Raw genomic sequence first — 16,250 nt, forward strand, 5'->3', positions numbered from 1 at the left:
TGTCCGAGGCATGTGGCCGCAGGTCCGACGATACGACTACAAAATCCATCATCGAACTGCGGCCCAGGGAATCCTGATGCCAGGTGTACATATGGACACTCTTATGTTGGAACATGGTGTTCGTTATGGACAATCCATGACGAGCACAGAAGTCCGATAACAAAACACCATTTGGGTTCAGAGGGGGGGGACCATGCCTCCCAATCACTCCCCTCCAGGTCTCACTGTCATTGCCCACGTGAGCATTGAAATCCCCCAGCAGAACAATGGAGTCCCCAGAAGGAGCACCCTCCAGCACTCCCTCCAAGGACTCCAAAAAGGGTGGGTACTCTGAACTGCTGTTCGGTGCATAAGCACAGACAACAGTCAGGACCCGTCCCCCCACCCGGAGGCGGAGGGAAATTACCCTTTCATCCACCGGGGTAAACCCCAACGTGCAGGCACCAAGCTGGGGGCTGATGAGAATGCACACACCTGCTCGGCGCCTCTCACCATGAGCAACTCCAGAGTGGAAGAAGGTCCAGCCCCTCTCAAGGGTTCTGGTTACAGAGCCCAAGCCATGCGTCGAGGTGAGTCCAACTATATCTAGTCGGAACCGCTCAACCTCGCGCACAAGCTCAGGCTCCTTCCCCACTAGAGAGGTGACGTTCCACGTCCCTAGAGCCAGCTTCTGCAGCTGGGGATCGGACTGCCAGGGTCCCCGCCCCTTGCTGCCGCCCAGCTCACACTGCACCCGACCCCTACGGCTCCTCCCGCAGATGGTGAGCCCACGGGAGATGGGGCCCATGTAACCCTTTCGGGCTGAGAATGACTGGGCCCCATGGGCAAAGACCCGACCACCAGACGTGTACCCCACGCCCAGACCTGGCTCCAGAGGGGGGCCCCGGTAACCCGCGTCCAGGCAAGGGAACATTTATGCCCAGGCTTGTCGTCATCATAGGGGTCTATAAGCCGTGCTTGGTCTGTTCCCTCCCCTAGACACCTGTTTGCCATGGGTAGAGCCCCAGACCACATAGTTGCTCGGATCTTCTGGACAGACAAACCCCTCCACCGCGATAAGGTGACGGCTCAGGGAGGAGAGTGTGAAACCCACCGCCTCTTGATTAACAAAAACCACAGACAACCACAGCTTCTGAAGAGCTCAATTCAAGCTAATTGGGGGGTTCCCACCGTCGCCATCTTGCCAGTGTCACGCATGTCACCTCTCTTAGGAAATACAAAATTGGGCAAAGAGGTTTAGCTAAGAGGGGGGCTGTGAGTGTGTAGGTAGATTATGGACACCTAGCAAACTCCAACCTGCCTGTAGCTAAGAGCTAACCCGGAGCAAACAGGAGCTAATCAGCTAACAGAGGTAAGCGGGCTAAAGAAAATTCACACTGTTAACGGGCTAAATACCGGGGTTGTTCTAGATTCCTCCTTCTTGAAGCGGGAGATCAGACACCTGTCAGTTAAAAGGTCTGACCCTTAATTGTGCTGAATTTTGAGATGAAATAACTTCTAAACGGAGGAGTTATAAAAAAATTCACCACCCCGACAGTTGTCATGAAGGTAAACCTGACCTATTCAACCAAAAATGTTTTTGTAGCAGGCTGTAAACATGTTTATTTCTGCTATAAACAGGTTTATTTCTGCTGTAAACATGTTTATTTCTGCTGTGAAGTTGTTCTTTTTAACATGGGAGTCTATGGGGATTTGCTCTGTTTTGGAGACCCTAGTGGATGCGGGATGAACTTCAGTTTTTGGCACTTTCGCATAGGCTTTACTTTTAACCGCTCGAAGTTGCCGCTTGGTAGAAGCATATTCTTGATATGTCTGGGTTTGGCAGTTGCACGGACAACACTAACTGTCTCACTGCACTGTGCCAAGTGGGAAGTTTGATGGAGGGAAATGATGGGGAGGTTTTGGCCTTCAGGAACTGAGCTTGTCCTCTTAGTTTCAGTGGAGGGTACTCTGAACGTTTCATAATACAAAGAGACTTTGGACAATACCATGCTCCTGACTTTATGAGACCAGTTTGGGATGGTTTCTTTCCTTATTCCAACATGACTGCACACCAGGACACAAAGCAAGGTTCATCAAGACATGATGAGCCAGTTTGATGTTGAAGAACTTGTCTGACCTGCACAGGGTCCTGACCTCAACAGGATAGAACACCTTTGGAGAGAATTAGAGTCAAGACTGTGAGCCAGGTCTTCTGGATCAGCATCAGTAACTGAACTCAAATGTGCTTCTGGAAGAATGGTCGGAAATTCCCTCCTCAGAAAACGTGAAGGTTTCATAACTTAAAAAAGGGAGGGTCGACATTATATTAGACCCTATGGACAAGGAATGGGATGTCACTTAAATTAATATAAATGTAAATCCAGATGAGCTGATACTTTTGGCAAAATAACACATGTGATAGAAGCAATCATTATGATGAATATGACTGATTTTGCTTACTGGCCTGAACTTCAGTCCAAGATAACACAGGTTATATTTTATGTAACTAATTACCACAAGTTGTATGTTACAGGTAATGTGTTACTTTACCTGTGGTAACTGGGGGGACTGTCTCCCAATTAGACTCCACTTCCCATTACGGATCCTGTAACCGCTGACAACTTTACCTGTAGAAGAAAAACTCACCCAGGTTACCAATGATTAGGAACAAGCATCTCTGAAACACACTGCTAATCATCTGCTGGGACTCACCAAGACGGTGTGTGTGTGTCCTGAAGGCGAACGGGTAGATGGGATACGAGGAATAATCACAGGCCACGTCTGCATTGGTGACTACAAGCAACACCAGATATGTCAGAACGAAATCATCAGTCACACATCAGGTCATAACAGAGATATTTGGGACGTCCCACGGTGGACTGGGAGAGGTCCCCAGTCCACCGTGGGATGTCTCCCAGTGCATCCTGGGACCTCTCTGGGAGACATGACATGGAGCACTGGAAGAGGTCCCACGGTTCACTGGGAGAGTTCCCATGGTGCACTGGGAGAGGTACCCAGTGCACTGGGAGACGTGCCATGGTGCACTGGGAGAGGTCCTACGATGCACTGGGGGATGCCCCATGGTGCACTGGGAGACGTCCCATGGTGCACTGGGAGACGCCCCACGGTGCACTGAGGGACGTCCCAGTCGTCCCATTACCATTTGACCTCACTGGTCTCCTCTTTGCTCTCTTTACTCTCCACCCCCGACCCTGAGGGTAAACAACTTTTCTGTTGCTATGGATACCCATTATATCGGATCTTGAAAGAGTCTAACGTACATGGAGAAACCACTAAAGCAGCAGAGCTTCTAGACTGGCATGAAAAAATCTTATGGTGGAATAATAAAAGAAAGGTTGTCCGAATAAATAAAATGAAAACCGCTGCCACAGAGTGGCAAACTGTCGAATGACTTTCATCACCATTTTTACATGCTCTTGTTTTAGTCACTAAAAAAAATCACTAAAATTTAGTGTGATCTTTTTTGGTTTTAAATGAAGAATAGAAATATTTCTTCATGTATCCTTTGTCGGCTCAGTCCATCCCATGATATGCGACACAATGTTACAGATTAAAGCTGCTGATATCAAGCTGTATATCTACTGGCCTTCTCTAAATTTAATAAACAAAATAGTGGAAATATTCAGGGTTCAAAAAGTAATGATGAGAAATACCTTTTTTTCCTGGCAGGATAACCGTGTCCACAGACATCAGCAGATAAATACCAGCAATGAACGGCTGCCTTTGAGGAAGGAACAACCCAGAACTGGAGTTTAGCAGGATGCTTCTTGTTGTGCTTGTTGACATTCTGAGCACCAGATTTCATATTTATACTGAACAGAATTCAGACTTACGGTCTGGACGTCATTCGTAATGTCAGCCCGGAGCAATCTCTGTGATGATCTGTAAGCGAAAGCAATCAGAACCAAAAAACACTGAAATCCAAACGGAAGAGGACTAAAGATGTTGCAGCGAATACTGAAATGTCAGGTCGGAATATATCTTTAGGATAGATGCTATCTGAAAATATTTGATCTGTTGGTATTTATAGATATCAGCAGTTTGTCCAAAGTTTTTTTTTAAATATTTGTCAATATTTGCTCACATTTGTCATGACTTGAAATTCGTTCATTTTTATCAAGGTTTGATTACAGATATTTTTTTACATGAATTGATATTTGATGAAAATAAAGACGCTCTGCCAATATTTGATTCTTGTCAGTTTGCCCATATTTGTCTACGAGAAAAAAGAAGCTGGAGTCTGGAAGGTGCCTGAAGGTTTGTTAGTACAAATTATAGAATCAATAATCATCATATTCATGAAGAGAAAAGTGAGGTGAAGTGTGTTGATAGCGACTTTGATGAGTTTAATCATTTCAATTGGACAAAAGTTGGTGTTGTCATTTAGTTGTTTATTTTAACCTGTATATCTCAGAACAAACATGCATCTTGGTGAGACTTACCATTAAACGCTCTGACGTCTCCATAATGAATCTGCAGTACAAAGTAGGACATTCCTGAATTCCTCCCGACTCTAAAGCCAACATCTGGTGACGAAGCAGAGGACAGCAGTTCAGCATGAATAGAAACATGTTCATGATTTTCATCAACAGGTTAATGAGACCACCTTGGAATCGGTTTGTTGCGAGATCTGCAGTGAAGCCACATTTCAGCTTCACTGTTGTTCTTATTAGTCATCTGAAGTTAGCACAAGTTTAATTTTACAGACCTATAAAGAAACATTTCCGATGAAGTTAGCATGAGCTCATCTGAGAGACTCTACTGCTCTGAAATGCTCCTTTAAACCAGTCATGTTACTGATGTGTTCCAATATAGCCTGATTAGATGTCAAACGCTCTTCCAGTGAATTTTATTTGTGTTTAGCAGCTAAACAATTACCTAGCTAGATGTTAATCCAAGTCTAATGTATCATGGGAAACCTACTGATAATGTTCCTTGACTTATACAGTAATACACATTTCCATCATTTTTGCTGCGTTTAGAAGAAGAAATGCAAATAAAGCTCCAGATTTAACGTGAGGATGGAGAATAACCTGAAACAAACTAATCTTGACCAACCGGCTCTGGAACTTACCTCTGGGTAGTTTTGTAGGCGAGGCGTTGCGAGCCCAGGCATACATGATGGAGGCTTCATCCTCACAGGTACCTTGAACACTCCCACAATCCCTGCACACAGAAACAAGATCACAACAACATAGACTAATACTTTTACTTCCTGTTTGCACACAAATGGCACTGTAATATGGTAACCATGGCAACAATCAGAACAGATGTTATTATTAATCCTTATTTTAGACACAATGGTCCAAATCAGATTAAAAAAATTTACCATTTAAATATTTTCTAAAAATCAACTCTGTTCTCCTCCCGGATGACCGAGCTCCTCACCCTATCTCTAAGGGAGAGCCCGGCCACCCTGCGGAGGAAACTCATTTCAGCCACCTGTATACGAGATCTCCTTCTTTCGGTCACGACCCACAGCTCATGACCATAGGTGAGGGTAGGAACGTAGATCGACTGGTAAATGGAGAGCTTCGCCTTCTGGCTCAGCTCCTTCTTCACCACGACAGACCGGCGCAGAGTCCGCATTACTGCAGACGCCGCACCGATCCGTCTGTCCATCTCACGCTCCACGTTCCACTCCCCCACAAATCCAACTTACTGCCAGCAATGCAAACCAAGCTCTGAGACCTGTCATACAGGGACCGGACAGCTCCAAGGGGGTCTGGTACTATGGCTGCACGATTATGACCAAAATTATGACCATGATTATTTTGAGCAATATTGTTATATATATATATATATATATATATATATAGTTGCAAATGCCCCTCTTTTCCCACTGCAGCAGGGTTTTTTCCCAAATGTTTGCAGAATGCACAAGCAGGCCGCAGCCGGCAGAGATGCAGGTGCATTATCAGCAGAATAATGTAATCCATCTGTCCCTGGTAGTTTGGTCGCTGATGAAGGGAGAAAAAAAAATGGTATTGGTTTCAGCAACAGACAACCAAGCAGTGGAAATGGGACCACTGTTTCCACATCATCTCACAGCTTGTTGATAACTGCGACTGAGGCAGGCCCAGCAGGTGTATTTAGGCGTAGAAGAGGGGTGTGTTTAGGTCTATGACAGAGGTGGGTTTATGGAATTAGCTTCCTGGGATGACGAAATCCCGGGGGCAAATACAAAAACACGTGTTTGCAAGACTTCAGCTTTTACCGTAAACAAAGCGCCCACACGGAAAAACTTGACCATCTTAAAAAAAAAAGGCTTCAAGGGATGTTACCACTTCTGGTCAACGCCAATACACACGTTTTAACTTGAAAAGGTGCAATTTTCTGGGTGATGACCCCTTTAAGAAAACGTACAATTCTTTTAGTTCTTAGTTCTGTTACTGAAAAAGCTAACAAGCAAGCAGGCTTGATGAAACTACAGCTGCTAGTAAAAGCAACAGTGTAATATCCAGGTAAATAAAGACTGGTATAAAGCTACACATAACTGACCCACTGATCTTCAAATCTGTAAATTCTTCATCTCTGCAGTCTCACAGCTGTTTACATTCCACCAATAGCTAATGGTGGATTAGCATGACAGGAACTGTGCAGAAGCACAGAGGGAAATGTGATTGTGGAACAAAAGTGTGTAAGAATAACTGCCATCTATTGGTAAAGATGGACATAGACATTTCAGAATGTACAGTGACCATCAGTGGCCAAACTTCTTCTATGTTGTCAAACTGTGAGTAGATCCAGTGGGCTCTATGCACTCGTCCTAAAGAACCATCCGCTCTGAACATCAACATCATGGCAAGCTCTGAGAGGATCATTTCACATCTAAAAAAAACATCCTGAAGGATGTTGGTGTCCATCAGTTCATGTATAAAGTGAGAATGTAGAAGTAGAACATTAAATATCTATGTCTTAATATTACCAAATATCAAAATGGGACCTGAAAGTTTCACAGTTGCTAAACACAGAACAGATTGTTCTTCCCGAAGACGTTAAAGCAGGTCTGACTGAGCACTCAACTACAGAGAACCTCCTCCTTGTGGGGTTTACCGGAAACAGCTGACTTGGAGGAACTAGACCACATAGACCTGCATGCAGACCACCTCAATGCTGGTAGCATCAGCAAAGACCCAACATACCCGGTGCACCACTGGGTTACCTCGAGGTAAGAGATGTGAGACCATCAGAATCAAGCTTTTCTCCCAGCTTGAAGCCTCAAATAGACTCCCCCCATTAGTTGATGTTTTGCTCCATCAGAACAGTAAAATAAACTTTCATTATTGTTTAAATAGAAGATTTACCAGAAGCTGCTGGAGGAGACTGGAGTCTGGCAGCCAAATAACAGCATGTGATGGACTGTGTCCATGTTCGCATGAGGTATAAAGTCCACTGTAGAAGAAAAGGAAACATTGATGACAATATTTATCTGATATTTACAACTCAGTCCTGATGATCTCCATCTGAACTAGATGTGGAGGTTCAAATAAACTTTGAGGCAATAAAAAGAAGATGCACTTACCAATGTATGCATCTCGAGTTGTAGGAACAGGAAAGGCCATGCAAAGGTAAGTGTCCGACTGGAACGGGAAGACACACATGTACACTTTGATCATTTAGCTCAGAATAGTTATCAGCAGTGGACATTATGGCTACTGGACGGTATGACTAGTGGACAGTATGGCTAGTGGACAGTATGGCTAGCGGACGGTATGGCTAGCAGACGGTATGGCTAGTGGACGGTATGGCTAGTGGACGGTATAGCTAGCAAACAGTATGGCTAGTGGAAGGTATGGCTAGCGAACAGTATGGCTTCTGGACGGTATGGCTAGTGGACGGTATGGCTAGCAAACAGTATGGCTAGTGGGCGGTATAGCTAGCAAACAGTATGGCTAGTGGAAGGTATGGCTAGCGAACAGTATGGCTTCTGGACGGTATGGCTAGTGGACGGTATGGCTAGCAAACAGTATGGCTAGAGCACAGTATGGCTAGTGGACGGTATGGCTAGCGGACGGTATGAGTAGTGGACAGTATGGTTAGCGGACGGTATGGCTAGTTGAAAGTATGGTTAGCGGACGGAATAGCTAGCGAAGAGTATAGCTAGCGAAGAGTATAGCTAGCGAAGAGTATAGCAAGCGAAGAGTATAGCTAGCGAAGAGTATAGCAAGCGAAGAGTATAGCTAGCGAAGAGTATAGCTAGCGAAGAGTATAGCTAGCGAAGAGTACAGCTAGCGTACAGTATGGCTAGCGGACGGTATGGCTAGCGGACGGTATGGCTAGCGGACGGTATGGCTAGCGGATGGTATGGCTAGCGAACGGTATGGCTAGGGGACGGTATGGCTAGCGGACGGTATGGCTAGCGGACGGTATGGCTAGTGGACGGTATGGCTAGTAGATGGTAAAGAAGTAAATAGGGAAAGAGAAGTAGACACGGTTTTTTCTCTGTAAAGTGGGGGCATGCTGTAACATAACAGCTGAAAAATTCTGCTGTATTCATGCTTCTATACTCCTTCACTGCTACGAGGCTAAAGCCTGTTATATCCTGCAGAAGAGGCCAGAGCTACCGCTACAAGCTAATACTGCTGCTAGCTGTATTAGCTCCCTTTCCACCGTCCAGATTGATCCTCACCATCGTTTGAGAACTCAACTGTAAGAACAGTGGCTTTAAGTACCTGGAGTGTAAAGTTTTCATATTTTTCCACTACAAGTTGTTTTTTCTCTTTTATTTATCATACAGGATGTTTAAAGCAGTCGGTGATCTTGTTAACCTGATTACTGGCAGGACAGCTTTAAACCAGAAACACCAGTAACTGGAACTTACCCTTCCTGGGATGACACCAGGCATGCGAATGTCCACAGAGAAGTTTTGAGGGTTTAGGATCTGTTGTGGTCTGGTTCTGGAGCCGCAGCTGCTGGGATTGAAGACATTTTCCTGAGACCTGAAGGAGAAAAGAGATGCTGTTTTTCCTGATTAAGCAAAGAGATGTCTGGAAAAGTTCGGATTCTACAGCCAGTAAGTCCAGAGAAACAGCCAGTAGGATTTACCTGTGTGACCTGTACAGGTTGTTTATCTCCAAGCTGTGACAGATAACAGCCAGCAGAACCAGAACTGAGCCTGACACACCGACTGCCATCATTCATGTGCTTCCTGCAGCTGATCCAGAAGCAGTCAGGACCTCCATGTGGAAAAAAACAAGCTCTATAAACATCTGTTCACATCTGTGCTCTCAGGAGTGAGGAGAGGGATTATGAGTACTGTCCAACACAGACTTTTAATATGCTGGATTTTACAGTTTTTCACTTAGGTGCATTTCTCACAACAGAATTTACGTTCTCAACACTGAGTCCAATCTCCACAACAATCAGCCTTTCTGCACATCAGAGCACCATTTCTCATTGCACTGATCAAACTGCAAACACTGTTGGACAACTAGCAAATGTTTCTATACAATTCTCTATTTCATCTTTATCATTTGCTTTGGTCATATCAGTCCAAATAAATAAAGAACTGCAGAAGAGTTAATCCCCATAAAACTGATGGACCTTAATTCATTGCTTTAGTCATTACATAGAAAAGAGTTCAACTATTTATCAAAATGTGGACAAGATAATTTCCTCGCTGCTTTGCAACAGATGCATCAGATGTTGCGTCAATCAAAATGTGTGGCAAAACAGCCTTGATGCAAATTTATATCATATGTGATCATTTTTTAGGAGTGATTTACTGTAGTATGTTGAGCTACACCTAGTACATAAAGTTTGTGTACTGCAACACAGCAGTATACTGTTAATGGTTGTGCATAAACAATTTACTGTTAAGGCAGCATTTTTCATAATGCTGTGAAGAAATGACTACAAGATGGCAAAGGTTGCATCAAATCTATTCTGTGTGAGGTATTCAGTTAATCTACTTAAAGCATCACCGTGAAACTGTACTGCACTTTTCAGATCTAGTGTGTAGTGCTGTCTTGGACATTTTCTGTAAGTAATCTGACTTTTTTATATTCAAAGCCACTACCATATCAGACCGCCACAACAAAGACATTCCCAAACATCTGAGTACGTTCTTCGTGATGACACTTTTTCAGGTTATCCACTAGGTTCCGCCGTTTGTACTCTCTGTTTTGAGAAAGACTGATTGCTGAACAAATGCTGCTGAGAGAACAGTGAGCTAAGAAAAATGTCCTCTAGTTCTTAAAAATAAAATAAATAAAGCATTTGTGACTGAAGCTCGGCCCATCCTTTCATCTGAGAGGCTCTGCCTCTCTGAAATGCTCCTTGTATAAACAGTCATGTTACTGACATGTTCCCAGTTAAACCAGTAACGTTACAGATCTGTTGACAATTAACTTAGTGTTTTTTGTCCGTTGTTTTGTACCAGTTTCTTTCAATGATTCAGTTCCAGCTATTTACGAATATGAATATGCATCAGTCAAATTTTCCTTAGATGATGAAATGTCTCAGTTTTAGTGTCTCATAGTGTTAAACTTTACTTCTTTTCTCTCCATCTTGAACTTTCTGTTCTTTGTTGCTTCCTGCTGCATCATCGTGGTCATTTTGTGATGCTGCTTCCTCTTCTCTCACTTCCTCCCTGTTGTTATTGCACGTTTGATCATTTATTCACCTCATTCTTTTTTAAACTTTATTATGGGAATTTAAAAAAGAATGAGGTGAATAAATGATCAAACGTGCAATAACAACAGGGAGGAAGTGAGAGAAGAGGAAGCAGCATCAGGAAAACTTTATTATGGGAATTTTCCTCTTGACCAAATGGACTCTTGTTCGTCTTCAGCTGATGTTTACCTGTTCAGATTACCTTTCTGTTAATGTTCAGCCACCATGTTTTATGGTTCTGATGCACTTTGTGTCATTACCTCATTGGCCTCATTGGCTTTGTCTGTTGCCAAAGATGTCAACAAACATCTGTTATGAAGCGGTTTCTGTCGTGTTATAACTAAAGATTGTGTGGGTCCCAATGGATGAGCCAAAATACTGGCAGTATGGGACTTTCTGCAATAACAATGGCTGGCAGCCAATGAGTAAGGTAACATCTGATCAGACAGAAATTACATGTCAAGTGCTGTGGTTCCATCCTGGGGCCTCTTCTGTTCCCTACAGTCTCCCACTGGCACAGGCCATAATAACAACCATCAGTTACCATAGCGATGCAGATGACCTACAGATCTACATTACAGAAATCTGGATGTAGCGATGGACTCGGACATAAAAATACACCGACCAGGACAGAAATCTGGGTGTAGCGATGGACTCGGACATAAAAATAAACCGACCAGGACAGAAATCTGGGTGTAGCGATGGACTCGGACTTAAAAATACACCGACCAGGACAGAAATCTGGGTGTAGCGATGGACTCGGACATAAAAATAAACCGACCAGGACAGAAATCTGGGTGTAGCGATGGACTCGGACATAAAAATACACCGACCAGGACAGAAATCTGGGTGTAGCGATGGACTCGGACTTAAAAAACACTGACCAGGACAGAAATCTGGGTGTAGCGATGGACTCGGACTTAAAAAACACTGACCAGGACAGAAATCTGGGTGTAGCGATGGACTCGGACATAAAAATACACCGACCAGGACAGAAATCTGGGTGTAGCGATGGACTCGGACATAAAAATACACCGACCAGGACAGAAATCTGGGTGTAGCGATGGACTCGGACTTAAAAAACACTGACCAGGACAGAAATCTGGGTGTAGCGATGGACTCGGACTTAAAAAACACTGACCAGGACAGAAATCTGGGTGTAGCGATGGACTCGGACATAAAAATACACTGACCAGGACAGAAATATGGGTGTAGCGATGGACTCGGACTTAAAAAACACTGACCAGGACAGAAATCTGGGTGTAGCGATGGACTCGGACATAAAAAAACACCGACCAGGACAGAAATATGGGTGTAGCGATGGACTCGGACATAAAAAAACACCGACCAGGACAGAAATCTGGGTGTAGCGATGGACTCAGACATAAAAAACACTGACCAGGACAGAAATATGGGTGTAGCGATGGACTCGGACATAAAAAAACACCGACCAGGACAGAAATCTGGGTGTAGCGATGGACTCAGACATAAAAATACACCGACCAGGACAGAAATCTGGGTGTAGCGATGGACTCGGACATAAAAATACACCGACCAGGACAGAAATCTGGGTGTAGCGATGGACTCGGACATAAAAAACACTGACCAGGACAGAAATCTGGGTGTAGCGATGGACTCGGACATAAAAAACACTGACCAGGACAGAAATCTGGGTGTAGCGATGGACTCGGACATAAAAAACACCGACCAGGACAGAAATCTGGGTGTAGCGATGGACTCGGACATAAAAAACACTGACCAGGACAGAAATCTGGGTGTAGCGATGGACTCAGACATAAAAAACACCGACCAGGACAGAAATCTGGGTGTAGCGATGGACTCGGACATAAAAAACACCGACCAGGACAGAAATCTGGGTGTAGCGATGGACTCGGACATAAAAAACACTGACCAGGACAGAAATCTGGGTGTAGCGATGGACTCGGACATAAAAAACACCGACCAGGACAGAAATCTGGGTGAAGCGATGGACTCAGACATAAAAATACACCGACCAGGACAGAAATCTGGGTGTAGCGATGGACTCGGACATAAAAAACACTGACCAGGACAGAAATCTGGGTGTAGCGATGGACTCGGACATAAAAAACACTGACCAGGACAGAAATCTGGGTGTAGCGATGGACTCGGACATAAAAAACACTGACCAGGACAGAAATCTGGGTGTAGCGATGGACTCGGACATAAAAAACACTGACCAGGACAGAAATCTGGGTGTAGCGATGGACTCGGACCAAACAGTCAGTTTATTTAAAATCCAAGTTAAACATCCACCTGTTTTTTTAATGTCCAGATCCGTTGTGTTCCTTTTTAAGCTGGAGCGGTAAACATGTTTTTACCTTTAGTAAAAACATGTAAGTGGACTTATCCTGCCACTAACTTGTTTTAATGGCTTCAGGAACTTTGACTTCCTGTCTGTGCAGCATGAGAGGAAGAGTTTCTACCATCAGTATGGCTTGAGAATCCTGCCATAATCTAAGACTAAGAGAAATTGTTTTGAGACATTGAAAGTCAGTATTAGAAAATTTAAAACTAGAAATAAAGTTTTAAAGCCTAAATCGGCTCCTGTTCTATGCCTAAACCCAACCCTGTTCTACGCCTAAACCGGCTCCTGTTCTACGCCTAAACCCAACCCTGTTCTATAACTAAACCGGCGCCTGTTCTACGCCTAAACCCAACCCTGTTCTATGACTAAACCGGCTCCTGTTCTATGCCTAAACCAGCGCCTGTTCTACGCCTAAACCCACCCCTGTTCTACGCCTAAACCGGCTCCTGTTCTATGCCTAAACCGAACCCTGTTCTATGCCTAAACCGGCTCCTGTTCTACGCCTAAACCCAACCCTGTTCTACGCCTAAACCCAACCCTGTTCTACGCCTAAACCGGCTCCTGTTCTACGCCTAAACCGAACCCTGCTCTACGCCTAAACCCTGTTCTATGCCTAAACCGGCTCCTGTTCTATCCATAAACTGGCTCCTGTTCTACGCCTAAATCGGCTCCTGTTTTATGCCTACACCCAACCCTGTTCTATGCCTAAACCCGCCCCTATTCTACGCCTAAACCGGCTCCTGTTCTACGCCTAAACCCGCTCCTATTCTACGCCTAAACCGGCTCCTGTTCTACGCCTAAACCCACCCCTGTTCTACGCCTAAACCCAACCCTGTTCTACGCCTAAACCGGCTCCTGTTCTATGCCTGAACCCAACCCTGTTCTACGCCTAAACCCAACCATGTTCTATGCCTAAACCGGCTCCTGTTCTACGCCTAAACCCAACCTTGTTCTATGCCTAAACCGGCTCCGGTTCAATGCCTAAACCCGCCCCTATTCTACGCCTAAACCGGCTCCTGTAATATGCCTAAACCGAACCCTGTTCTACGCCTAAACCCAACCCTGTTCTATGCCTAAACCGGCTCCTGTTCTATCCCTAAACTGGCTCCTGTTCTATGCCTAAACCCAACCCTGTTCTATGCCTAAACCGGCTCCGGTTCAATGCCTAAATCGGCTCCTGTTTTATGCCTAAACCCAACCCTGTTCTATGCCTAAACCAGCTCCGGTTCAATGCCTAAACCCAACCCTGTTCTATGCCTAAACTGGCTCCTGTTCTATGCCTAAACCCAACCCTGTTCTATGCCTAAACTGGCTCCTGTTCTATGCCTAAACCCAACCCTGTTCTACGCCTAAACTGGCTCCTGTTCTACGCCTAAATCGGCTCCTGTTTTATGCCTAAACCCAACCCTGTTCTATGCCTAAACCGGCTCCGGTTCAATGCCTAAACCCGCCCCTATTCTATGCCTAAACCGGCTCCTGTTCTATGCCTAAACCCGCCCCTGTTCTACGCCTAAACCGGCTCCTGTTCTACGCCTAAACCCAACCCTGTTCTATAACTAAACCGGCGCCTGTTCTACGCCTAAACCCAACCCTGTTCTATAACTAAACCGGCTCCTGTTCTATGCCTAAACCAGCGCCTGTTCTACGCCTAAACCCAACCCTGCTCTATGCCTAAACCGGCTCCTGTTCTATCCCTAAACTGGCTCCTGTTCTATGCCTAAACCCAACCCTGTTCTATGCCTAAACCGGCTCCGGTTCAATGCCTAAATCGGCTCCTGTTTTATGCCTAAACCCAACCCTGTTCTATGCCTAAACCAGCTCCGGTTCAATGCCTAAACCCAACCCTGTTCTATGCCTAAACTGGCTCCTGTTCTATGCCTAAACCCAACCCTGTTCTATGCCTAAACTGGCTCCTGTTCTATGCCTAAACCCAACCCTGTTCTATGCCTAAACTGGCTCCTGTTCTACGCCTAAATCGGCTCCTTTTTTATGCCTAAACCCAACCCTGTTCTATGCCTAAGCCGGCTCCGGTTCAATGACTAAACCCGCCCCTATTCTATGCCTAAACCGGCTCCTGTTCTATGCCTAAACCCGCCCCTGTTCTACGCCTAAACCGGCTCCTGTTCTACGCCTAAACCCAACCCTGTTCTATAACTAAACCGGCGCCTGTTCTACGCCTAAACCCAACCCTGTTCTATAACTAAACCGGCTCCTGTTCTATGCCTAAACCAGCGCCTGTTCTACGCCTAAACCCAACCCTGTTCTACGCCTAAACCGGCTCCTGTTCTACGCCTAAACCCACCCCTGTTCTACGCCTAAACCCAACCCTGTTCTACGCCTAAACCGGCTCCTGTTCTATGCCTAAACCGAACCCTGTTCTATGCCTAAACCAGCTCCTGTTCTACGCCTAAACCCACCCCTGTTCTACGCCTAAACCCAACCCTGTTCTACGCCTAAACCGGCTCCTGTTCTACGCCTAAACCGAACCCTGTTCTACGCCTAAACCCAACCCTGTTCTATGCCTAAACCGGCTCCTGTTCTATGCCTAAACCGGCTCCTGTTCTACGCCTAAACCGGCTCCTGTTCTACGCCTAAACCCACCCCTGTTCTACGCCTAAACCCAACCCTGTTCTACGCCTAAACCGGCTCCTGTTCTATGCCTAAACCGAACCCTGTTCTACGCCTAAACCCAACCCTGTTCTATGCATAAACTGGCTCCTGTTCTATGCCTAAACTGGCTCCTGTTCTATGCCTAAACCCAACTCAGTTCTATGCCTAAACCCAACCCAGTTCTACGCCTAAACCGGCTCCTGTTCTATGCCTAAACCCGCCCCTGTTCTACGCCTAAACCCGCCCCTGTTCTACGCCTAAATCGGCTCCTGTTCTACGCCTAAATCCGCCCCTGTTCTGCGCCTAAACCCACCCCTGTCCTACGCCTAAACCCAACCCTGTTCTACGCCTAAACCGGCTCCTGTTCTATGCCTAAACCCAACCCTGTTCTACGCCTAAACCCAACCCTGTTTTATGCCTAAACCGGCTCCTGTTCTACGCCTAAACCCAACCTTGTTCTATGCCTAAACCGGCTCCGGTTCAATGCCTAAACCCGCCCCTATTCTACGCCTAAACCGGCTCCTGTTCTATGCCTAAACCGAACCCTGTTCTACGCCTAAACCCAACCCTGTTCTATGCCTAAACCGGCTCCTGTTCTATCCCTAAACTGGCTCCTGTTCTATGCCTAAACCCAACCCTGTTCTATGCCTAAACCGGCTCCGGTTCAATGCCT

General features: G+C 45.5%; 1 protein-coding gene across 1 annotated transcript in view; it reads right to left on the reverse strand.

The window, feature by feature from the left end:
• The window catches only part of pam (peptidylglycine alpha-amidating monooxygenase), a 58,547-nt gene that overhangs the window by 28,707 nt on the left and 13,590 nt on the right, over positions 1-16,250 (reverse strand). The window contains exons 2-11 of the mRNA XM_079256083.1: positions 9,052-9,182; positions 8,828-8,945; positions 7,529-7,586; positions 7,311-7,398; positions 5,078-5,169; positions 4,446-4,529; positions 3,837-3,885; positions 3,657-3,724; positions 2,695-2,775; positions 2,533-2,609 (exon numbers count right to left, since the gene is read on the reverse strand). Of these exons, the coding sequence (XP_079112209.1) occupies positions 2,533-2,609; positions 2,695-2,775; positions 3,657-3,724; positions 3,837-3,885; positions 4,446-4,529; positions 5,078-5,169; positions 7,311-7,398; positions 7,529-7,586; positions 8,828-8,945; positions 9,052-9,143 (807 nt within the window). The 5' untranslated portion in view covers positions 9,144-9,182. The remainder of the gene's footprint in view (positions 1-2,532; positions 2,610-2,694; positions 2,776-3,656; positions 3,725-3,836; positions 3,886-4,445; positions 4,530-5,077; positions 5,170-7,310; positions 7,399-7,528; positions 7,587-8,827; positions 8,946-9,051; positions 9,183-16,250) is intronic.

The sequence above is a fragment of the Telmatherina bonti genome, assembly GCF_933228915.1.
Source record: "Telmatherina bonti genome assembly, chromosome: 17".
NCBI lineage: Eukaryota > Metazoa > Chordata > Actinopteri > Atheriniformes > Telmatherinidae > Telmatherina > Telmatherina bonti.